Source organism: Ochotona curzoniae, unplaced genomic scaffold (assembly GCF_017591425.1).
Source record: "Ochotona curzoniae isolate NIBS_2020 unplaced genomic scaffold, NIBS_Ocur_1.0 scaffold_4701, whole genome shotgun sequence".
Lineage (NCBI taxonomy): Eukaryota > Metazoa > Chordata > Mammalia > Lagomorpha > Ochotonidae > Ochotona > Ochotona curzoniae.
The window spans coordinates 49,298,212-49,308,819 of record NW_024467122.1 but is presented as its reverse complement, the minus strand read 5'-3'; the positions used below and the strand labels follow the sequence as shown (position 1 = coordinate 49,308,819).

Genomic DNA, 10,608 nt, shown 5'->3' with positions numbered 1-10,608 from the left:
CTCTCATATACAGCCCCGAGATCCGGCCGTTCACAGACTCCGGCAGGTGAGTCGCGCAGGAGCGCACGTACCCGGACACACGCAGGGGCGCGGAACAAAGGCGCCACCATGTTCTGAACCCTCCCTGCCTCCGTCTCGCGCTCCGGGGCCCCGGTTACCTGCGCAGGTGAGTGGGGTGGAGCCGGATCTGCTGGGGTTCCGGTCCCGGCTTCCAGCGCGGCTCCCGCCGCCGCTTCCGCCCCGGTGCCGGGTGCCCAGTCGATCGGCCACCTCCTCTCCGCAGTTTCTGGTGAAACTGAGTCAGCTCGGCCGGGGCGGGGCGGACATTAACTCGAGCACCGGCGGCCCCGCCCAGGCCCGGTGAGCCTCGGCCGGCCCATCACGGCTCGACTTCCTCCTGGGTCCGCCCCGCGGCATCCTGGCCCCTGGCGGGGCTGGGATGTGTGTGTAGCAGGGGCTCCGGAGGCGTCCCGACCATAGCCGCCGGGGTCGCGCGGAGGCTGCTCCACACAGGATCTCCCAGGTGTACACACCTCGTGCGTCCCAGAAATGCATCTCAAAGTCTGAGAGGTTGCAGCCATATCTGACCCCGAGTGTCCCGGGTTCTGGGGCAGCTGCTTCCCTTCCCGCATTCCTTCCTACAACCCCAGGCCCCAACGCACTTGTGGAGGCGCTGGGTGGGGCGGGGGGGGGGAGGCACAGGAACAGTAAACGGCCAAGTGCCAGCCATCTCGGACATAATTGATATTTCAGGGCTGTGTGGCTGTACCCGTTGCTCGCGACTGGGGTATTGGGTGTGTGCTGCGGGGTAGAGGCCTTTGCTAGCCCGTGGGAAGCCCCTGTCGCTGCCAACATGGAGGAGGAAGCCATGGGTTTGGCGGTTCCCCTCTGTGTCCTTCCCTCCTCTTGTGGTTCCCTTGGCTACTCTGACTACTCATTTCCCAGCTGCCCACTTCCTGGAGCCCAGCTCCCCTTGATTCCCTGCATAAAGTCGGGGATCCTGGCCCACTCTTGCGGTGAACTGCCTTGGGCGCCACCTGGAGAGTCTGCCCTTCCCAAAGCCTCCCACTGCTTAAGACAAATTTATTGTTCCTTTTTTATAGTGTTCTTTAAAAAATATTTGAAACAGTGGGAAGAGTTCTTCCATCGGCTGGTTCACTTCCCAAATGGGGAACAACTGAGACAGGATTAGACACTCCAGAAGCTTCAGAGCATCCCACGTGGGTGGTAGGAACCCAATCACTTGGGGACATCTTTCCCTACTTTTCCAGAGACATTTGCTGGGAGCTGGACCAAAAGTGGAGGAGTTGGGACTTGAACTTCTGATCCTTTGAGATGCTAGCACTGCAGGTGTCAGCTTGACCTTGTTGCATGAAGAATTTTTTGTTTGTTTAAGATTTAATTATTTTTATTGGAAAGGCAGATATACAGAGAGGAGGAGAGACAGAGAAGATCTTCCATTCGATGGTTCACTTCCCAAGCAGCCGCAATGGCCAGAGCTGAGCCAATCTGAAGCCAGGAGCCAGGAGCTCTTCCTGGTCTCCCACGTGGACACAGGGTCCCAATGCTTTGGACCATCCTCAACTGCTTTCCCAGGCCACAAACAGGGAGTTGGATGGAAAGCGGGGCCCCAGGATTAAAACCGGGATGCCTGCACATTGAAGGTAAGGACTTTAACCATTAGGCTATCACTCTGGGTCCTGTATGAAGAGTTCTTTTTTTTTTTTTTGTATCCAAAAGGTGTTTATTGGGAGGGTCTCCCATCCATCTTGATTCAGGGTGCCCTTAGTGCTGCTTCCTCTGGAAGGAACATCCTTCTGTAAGCCTCGCTTTGCCTCCTGTGGGCTGGCAGAGGACAGTGGAGCAGCCGACACATAAAACGACCGTCTGTGCGTGGCTAAAAACCGTGGTGATTTTGTAGCATCCTGGGCACTTCATGTCCATGAAGTAGGAATTGGGGCTCTGCACCAGGCGTTTCTTCTTGTGTTTCCTCTTCTCCTCCGGAGAGGGTTGCAGGAGATCCTTGGTGAGGATGTTCACGTGGGGAGGTCGTCACCGCCAGAAAGGACGAAATGTTCTTAAAGATCACTCTGCAGAGAATGGTTGGTCCTGTTCATGCTTTCCCACAGAAGGAGGCCCTACCTTCTCAGGACAGAGCATCCCTGGCCCAGTGGGAACTTCCCAGTCACTCGCCTAGCGCGGGTTTTCTGCGATCTTGCTGCCAAAGACTGTTTTCCTGGTTGAACAGCAGCATCCCTCAGTTGCCAATTCACGGAGTCAGGTCTGTCTGCCTTTCTCTGGGTTTACTGGGGTTTTCCACAACCCCTGGACTGGTGATGGCCATGATGGTAGTGTCGGGAAGAAAGGAAGTCGTGAGTTAATTCCTGTCTTCGCCAACAGCTTACACCCACACACCCACATACAGAGGGATGTTGCCTCCTGATGGGGTTTCATTACCATAGGGCTATCATTACGCCATGAGGCACATCATCCCAGACACCTACATTTATCAAGCATTCAGAATGCCCAGGTCCTGTTCCCAAAAGCACTTCTCATGGATCATCCTGCATACTCCAAACCAACTAAGAGAGGAGGTACCACTTTACAGTCCCATTTTACAGATAAGCAAACATGCTCAGGCAAGTGGACTTGTCAGGTCCCACAGTTACGAGGTGGAGTGGGATGGGAGCCCACACAGGCCAACTCCTTGCTTTGGTGCCTAAACATAGGGTTTTATGGCACCTGCAACTCTGAATTCATCTGGAAGTTCTGCCGTCACTACAGACTCATTCAGCTTGCCTGGAACAGAAACTTGTTTTTGGGGTGAGCAATGTGATGCAGCAGGTTAAGTCACTGCCCAGGACACCTACATCCAAGGAGTACACGACTTGAGTCCTGATACTCCACACTCCCTATCCAGCTTCCTGCTAATGTTCCTGGGAGACAATAAGTGATAATGACAGTACCTGGCTCCCTGCCACTCATATGGGTCAGTCGGACACAGTTCCTGGCTCCTGGCTTTGGCTTGGCCCAACCCTAGGAGGCATTTTGGAAATGAACCAGCAGATGCAAGATCTTTCTGTATGTGACTTTGGCTTTTTTTTTTTTCTAAAGATTTATTTTCATTACAAAATCAGACATACAGAGAGGAGGAGAAACAGAGAGGAAGATCTTTTGTCTGACAATTCATTCCCTAAGTGACCACAATGGGCCAGTGCTGTGCTGTTCCAAAGCCAGGAGCCAGGAACTTCTTCTGGGTCTCCCACACGGCTGCAGGGTCCCACGTCTTTGGGCTATCCTTGACTGCTCTCCCAGGCCACAAGCAGAGAGCTGGATGGGAAGTGGAGCTGCTGGGATTAGAACTGGCGCCCATATGGGGTCCTGGTGTGTTCAAGGTGAAAACTAGCGCAAGGCCACTGCGCCGGGCCCTAAATATATTTCTAAAAAGCATTGTGTGTCCCCTTCTGAAACTCACATTGGGGTCTGATTGCCATTGTGGTGGTGGTGGTATGTGGGGGCCTTTAAGGGTGATTAGGTCACTGTGGAGGATTCATGCTTTTTTGGGAAGGCAGACGGAGAGCCAGGAAAACCCTCGAATTTTGCCTCTTCCCTATGTGCTTGCTTTGCCAGCTTGTCAGGGATCTTGTACAATGCCCTTGCCAGAGGAGCCATCTGATGGTGAACTTGCAGGCTCCATAACCCTAAGCCAGGTAGATGCCTTTCCTTCAGGTGCCCCCTGATCTGTTAGAGCAACAGGGAGCTGATGGAGCTCCGCCTCTGTTCCTCCCATGGGGGTTGCTGGTGCCCTGAGCACTCCTGGAGTTTTTGCTTGGTGGAGAGGTGCACTCACTCAGTCACCTTCTCTAGGGAAAGACTGAGCGGGTGGAATAGGTTCAGGCCTTGTGGGTGTCAGACTCAGTCTGCTGGCAGCTTGGTGTGGGCTTTGGCAAGGTGTATGGCCTCTCTGAGCCTGGGCCTGCTGATATGGTGTAGTGCGGCTTATGCAAGTTGTTTCAAAAAGTTTGGAAAGTGAAATTAAAAAACAGGTTGTGCATAACTCCGTGCTCTCGCCCCTCCCGTCCTCTTTCTGCCATCTTTCCGGGTCGCCACGATGGTGCACATGAACATATAGGCCAATGCTCTGAAGAGCATCAGCAATGCAGAGAAGTGAGGCAAGCGCCAGGTGCTGATCCGGCCAAGCTCCAAGGTCATCGTCTGCTTCCTCACCGTGATGGTGAGGCACAGCTACTTTGGTGAGTTTGAAATCATTGATTATTTCACAGAGCTGAGAAAATCGTTGTGAACCTCACGGGCAGGTTAAACAAGTGTGGAGTGATCAGCCCCAGGTTTGATGTGCAGCTGAAAGATCTAGAAAAATGGCAGATTAATCTGCTCCCATCCCACCAGTTTGGTTTCATTGCCTGACAACCTTAGCTGGCATAATGGACCGTGAAGAAGCAAGATGAAAACACAGAGGAAGAAAAATTCTGGGATTCCTTGTCTAGGGATGTAACACATAGATATAAATAAAAGCTCAATGGAAAAAAAAAACAACGGGTTTATTTCAGTTCAAAAATAGTTTGAAATTCTGGCATAATCTTTTCATGAACTTTTCAAGGATTCCTTCTGTGTGTACATAGGAAAAAGACTAGAAGGAAACTTGCCACTTGTCAATAGTCATGGGTTTTGTGATCCTGTCATGGTTTGCATATGTTTTGAGTACGTGTCTCAGAGGTTCAAGTACTGGGAGCTTAGTCTTCATAGGGTGTTAAGATGGTACCCTAGGTGGGGCCTCATCAAAAGTAATGAGTTCATGGAGTTCTCACACCATGAATTCATTCTCAGGAGCAGGCTATCAGGGCCAGCACTGTGGTACAGCAAATAAAGCCACTACCTGTAACTCTGGCATTCCATGTGAGCACTGGTTCAAGTATGACTGTTCCACTTCCACTCCAGCTCTCTGCTAACACACCTGCGAAAAGCAGCAGAAGATGGCCCAAGTGCTTGGGCCTGCACCCATTTGGGAGACCCCGATGAATCTCTTGGCAGCTGGCTTTGGCTAGGCTCAGCCATGCCCCACAGCAGCTATTTAGGGAGTGAACCAGCAGGTGGTAGATCTCTCTGTCTGTAACTTTGACTTTCAAATAGTTAAATTGAAAAATACAAAAAGAATGAGCTGTTCAAAGGCAAGGCTACTTCACCTCTCCACTTGCCCTTTTTATTGGCTGTGATGTGGTTAACTTGAAGACCCTCATCAGGATGATGGTGCTGTGCCCGTTGGAGCCCCCTGTAGAGTCAGGAGCCAAATAATTCTTCCCTCTTTACAAGTCACCAAGCCTTGCCTGCAAGGGCGCTTTAAAAGTCCATGGAAAATAGAACTACAACATAATTTTGTACAAGGAAAATGAAAAGCCAGTCATAATTTTTTTTTCATAATGTACATTTTTTCCCCAAGAACTTAAAAAAAAAAAAAAAAAGATTTACTTATTTGAGAGCTGGTGAGAGCTCCCAAGTGCTGGTTCACTCCGGAACCTGCAGTAAGTACATGGGCGTAGGCTAGACTGAAGCCAAGGACCAGGAGGTCAGTTCAGAGCTTTCATATAGTGTCATGAAACTTGAGCCATCTGCTGCCTCCCAGGGTACACATAGCAGGAAGCTGGAATCAGAAAAAGAACCTGAACTTGAGCACAAGTGTCCCACTATGGGGTGTGGGTATCATAATTGTCATATCCAATGGCTGCCCCTTACATGAAATTTATATATAAATACATATATATGTGTATATATACTGTATAATATGCATATAATTATATATTTATCATATATGTATAATTATATATGTATTATATATATGTTTAGATTTATTTATATATTTTTTAATTGGAAAAGGTACATACACACAGGAGGAGAGACAGAGGGGAAGATTTTCTGTCTTCTGGTTCACTCTCTAAGTGGATGAAACGGCCGGTGCTGAGCCAATCTGAAGCCAGGAGCCAGGAGTTTCTTCTGGGTCTCCCACACGGGTGCAGGGTCCCAAGGCTTTGGGCTGACCTCCACTGCTTTCCCAGGCCACAAACAGGGAGCTGGATGGGAAGCAGGGCTTCTGGGACATGAACTGACGTCCTTATGGGATCGAAGTGTATGCAAGGTGAGGACTTTAGCTGCTAAGCTACCATGCTGGGCATTCCCTCCCTCCCCCCCACAATATTTTTATTGGAAAGATTTGCAGAGAGAAGGAAAGGCAGAGAGAAAAAAAAGATCTTAAAAAAACCAGCACACTACATAGGTGAGAGGGGGCTAATCTCCAGAATATACAAAGATCTCCAGAGAAACCAAAACACCAAGACAAACAAACCACTCAAAAAATGGGCATGGGAAATGGGCAGACATTTCACAAAGGAACAAATCCAAATGGCAAACAAACATGAAAAAATGCTCAAGTTCCCTAGCAATAAGGGAAATCCAAATTAAGACATCAATGAGGTACCACCTAACACCAGTAAGAATGGCTCACATACAAAAAACTGCCAACAAAACTTGATGGCGAGGTTGTGGGGAAAAGGGAACCCTTCTCCATTGCTGGTGGGGCTGCAGGTTGATGCAGCCTCTATGGAAATCAGTATGGAGAACACTCAAACAACTGAAAATCTGCATACCCTATGATCAGCAATAGCACTCCTTGGAATGTATCCAAAACACCTGCTACCCGAGAAACCTACAAGCACCCCCATGTTCATAGCAACACAATCAGTAATTGCAAAAACTTGGAAGCAACCGAAATGCCCATCAACAGAAGACTGGATAAGAAAGCTATGGTTTATTTACTCCATGGAATACTACTCAGCCATTAAAAAAAAAAAATGATATGCAGTTCTTTGTGGCCAAATGGGCCCAACTGGAAACCATAATGCTAAGGGAAATGAGTCAATCCCAAAAGGTCAGATACCACATGTTTGTCTTAATTTAAGTTGAAATGCTGTCAATTTGTAAAAGGGTATCTGTGAAATGTAGTATTACATTGTTAATTAACCCCATAATGTTGGGAATGGTTGTTGATGTTATGTTATGGCATTTGATTGGTCGGAACGACAATCTGCCAGCTATGTCTCCAGACCAGAGATGGTCTCCTCAAGAAACTGTTGAATTCAGCTGGGCAATAAGATACTGGACACTGTGCAAGGCACATGCTTGCACTGAAAGAAACAAGACTAGATTTGAACTGTAATACTGCAATAAGGTGGAGCAATCTACCATGTGGGGAGGGGAAGGGAAGGGGAAGGGAGAACATCAGAGCCTATGAAATGTTGTTATAAAATTAAATGCAAAAAAAAAAAACCCACAAAAAACAAAAAACAAACCTGGTGCGGTGGCTTAGCAGGTAAAGGCTCTCCTTGAACACACCAGGATCCCATATGGGTGCAAGTTCTAATTGTGACAGCCCTGCTTCCCATCCAGTTCCCTGATTGTGGCCCGGAGAGCAGTCAAGCACAGCCCAAAGCTTTAAGATCCAGCACTCGTGTGGGAGACTTGGAAGAGGTTCTAGGTCCTGGCTTTGGATTGGCACAGCACCAACTGTTGCGGTCACTTGGGGAATGAATCATCAGACGGAAGATCTTCCTGTCTGTTTCTCCTCCTCTCTGTATATCTGACTTTCTAATAAAAATAAAGCTTTAAAAAATGTTTTTAAATTAGTTTAAAAAAGAAAAGAAGGAAAGAAAGAACTTCCATCTTCTGGTTTGCTCTCCAAGTGGCTCCAACAGCCAGAGCTGAGCCAATCAGGAGCCAGAAGTATCTTCTGGGTCTCCCATGTGGGTTCAGGGTCCCACACTTTGAGCTGCTTTTCCGGGCCACAAGCAGTGAGCTGGATGGCAAGTGGGGCTGCCAGGATTAGAACCGATGCCCAAATGGGACCTCGACATATGCAAAATGAGTACTTTAGCCACTAGGCTACCACACCGGGCCCAGAAAGATTTATTTTTATTTATTTGAAAGAATTACAGAGAGAGAAGAGAGACACAGAGAAAGAGGTCTTCCACTGACTCACTCTCCAAATGAATACAATGGCTAGATTTGGGCTGGTCAGAAGCGAGGAGCCAGGAGCTTCTTTCAGGTCTCCTGTAGGGATACAGGGGCCCAAGATTTGGATCATCCTCTACTGCTTTCCCAGGCACCATTAGTAGGGAGCTGGATTAGAAGTGGAGCATCCAGGACTCAAAGCAGCATCCATAAGGGATGCCAGCACTGCGGGTAGTGATTTAACTTGCTTGCCACAGTGCTAATGTTTCTTTTCTTTTTTTTTTTTTTAAAAAAGATTTATTTTATTTTTATTGGAAAGGCGCATATACAGAGAGGAGAGACAGAAAGGAAGATCTTCCGTCCAATGGTTCACTCCCCAGGCCGCCAAACGGCTGGAGCTGAGCCAATCCGAAGCCAGGAGCCTCTTCTGGGTCTCCCACACGGGTGCAGGGTCCCAAAGCTTTGGACCGTCCTCAACTGCTTTCCCAGGCCACAGGCAGGAGCTGGATGGGAAGCGGGGCTGCCGGGATTAGAACCGGCGCCCATATGGGATCCCGGGTGTGCAAGACGAGGACCTTAACCACTGCGCCATCGCGCTGGGCCCCCACAGTGCTAACGTTTCCATTTACTTTGTGAAGCATCCTTGTATTTTGTTATAGTGACAGAAAAAGCAGCTAAGATAACGTTCTTAATGATTTAGAACCTTAGACAAGATTCTAAATTAAACATGATCTTTTCCTGCTTAACAAAAATTCAGCAAAAATGAAAGAAAAATCATTTAAGAACAACCTCGTCCTACTGCGGTGTGCCTGTCGCCAGCAGATTCACTGCTGGACCTGTGCCAGCTTGGGAGGGTGGGGAGGACTTCCTGCCTCTCCCAGCTCTGTGCCCCTGTGTTTCCTTGCCCCGGATAGTCCTGTGGTCCTGGCGGCTTCTTCCTGTCATCTTATCTTGGGCCTGGAGCTCTCTTATCTTGGATATGCTTGCTGCTGAATAGTGGTGGCCATAGGCCAGGGAGGAGGCCGTGTTGCCGGTGAGCTGGAAGGCTGTAAATAGGGGACGTGACTCACTCATGTGCCGCTGGACTTGGTGGAGTCCATGCTCTGTGCTCTGGCAGAGTCCACATCCCCGAGCTCTGAGATGAGGAAGTGGGCTTGCTGGCTTTGTCAGTCTGTCTCCATGTAGGCATCCGTGAAGTCTGCATGTTTGTGTATCTCCGGTCTGTTGGCAAGGTCTGTCCTGGATCATCCTCTTACCATCCAGCCCCTCTGCCCGCCTCCTGCTGCCAGCCTCACCTTCCCTGGTAGGGCCTGCAGCAGGGGCCTCACCAGCTCTGCTGGACCTTCTGTCCTCTTTGCATACAACAACTGCCAGTTCTGGTCTGAACGTGTCACCCTGCCCAGCCTCCCTTGCTTAAGCTTCGATTGCCCAGTGCCCTGAAGATGGACGCATACTTACCATTGCTCATGGGATGACTGCTCTGCCTCTTCTCCTGCTGCAAGACTCACTTGTCCTTCCCTCCTCTCTGTCTAGCCCCAGTGACCCACTCGTAGTCTTTACACTCACCATCTCCCTTCTGCCACAGGGCCTTTGCATATACCTGCCTTCTGTCCCACTCATTTCTTCTTACCTCTGTGTCGAGAGAGCTCAACAGACCTCCTAGGAATCCTTCAGAACTCAATCCAAATGTTGTCGCTCTTTGGGTCACATCCTCACTACGCATTCTTTGCTTTATTAAAAAAGAATTGGTTTAATTATTTGAAAGGCAGAGTAACAAAGAGAAAAGGCGAGACACAGCAAGAAGGATCTTATATCCACTGGTTCCCTCCCCAAATGGCCACAATAGCTAGATCAGAGCCAGGCCAAAGCCAGGAGCCAGGAATTCCGCCCTGGTCTCCCACGTATGGGGCAGGGGTCTGAGAACCTGTGCCATCTCTTATTGCTCTTCTAGGTACATTTATTTGCAAGGGACTGCATTAGAAGTGGAGCAACCAAGACTCAAACTGGAGCTCGTATGGAGTGCTGGCATCACTGAGCAACAGTGCAAACCTCTCACTAGGTCTTGTTTTAGCATTTCTACATTTGTTAAAGTCGCTAAGTGAAAGCTTGACGTCCGTTTGAGAGGTTGACAGTGTTTGCTTGTCCTTCTATTAGACTCCATGTGTCTGCATCACCAGGACTGACTGCCATGCTGGGCAGTGAGTGAGTTAATGAGTGACCAGAACCCAGTGCCTTCTATTTTGCTTCCCCTTCCCTCAAGAGCCCCGAGCCTGCTGGGTCCAGGGATAAGAGGGCGTGTCTGGCCACATAGCACCTGCTGGTCCCAGAGTGTTAGAATGACCTCTGGGCCTGCAGCTTGCTTTCTTGCTCATCCCAGCAGAAAGGGGTTCTCCCCTCCGCTGATGCAGTGAGAAAAGCGCAGGGCTGGTCTTTGCTCAGAGGGATGTGGCCTCAGCATGCAAGGAGCCAGGGAGGTAGAGAAAGGAAGGGAGGCACTCCTATTGTGTCAGTGAGAATACAGACTTGGACAGGGTGTGGAAAGGAGTGTGATCAGGAGGTCAGTGCTTGGAACCAGCACTGTACTTCCGTTGG

The 10,608-nt window shown here is 49.4% G+C and overlaps 1 protein-coding gene and 1 pseudogene across 1 annotated transcript; one reads left to right on the top strand and one right to left on the bottom strand.

Moving 5' to 3' along the window:
- Window positions 1–1,730: 1,730 nt before the first annotated feature.
- On the bottom strand, window positions 1,731–2,061 carry LOC121148641 (40S ribosomal protein S27-like). The gene has a single exon (XM_040968836.1). It carries the CDS (start codon window positions 1,942–1,944, stop codon window positions 1,786–1,788), a length of 159 nt encoding a protein of 52 aa, XP_040824770.1. The 5' UTR covers window positions 1,945–2,061; the 3' UTR covers window positions 1,731–1,785.
- Window positions 2,062–4,111: 2,050 nt separating this feature from the next.
- On the top strand, window positions 4,112–4,505 carry LOC121148640 (annotated as a pseudogene).
- The last annotated feature ends 6,103 nt before the right edge of the window (window positions 4,506–10,608 follow it).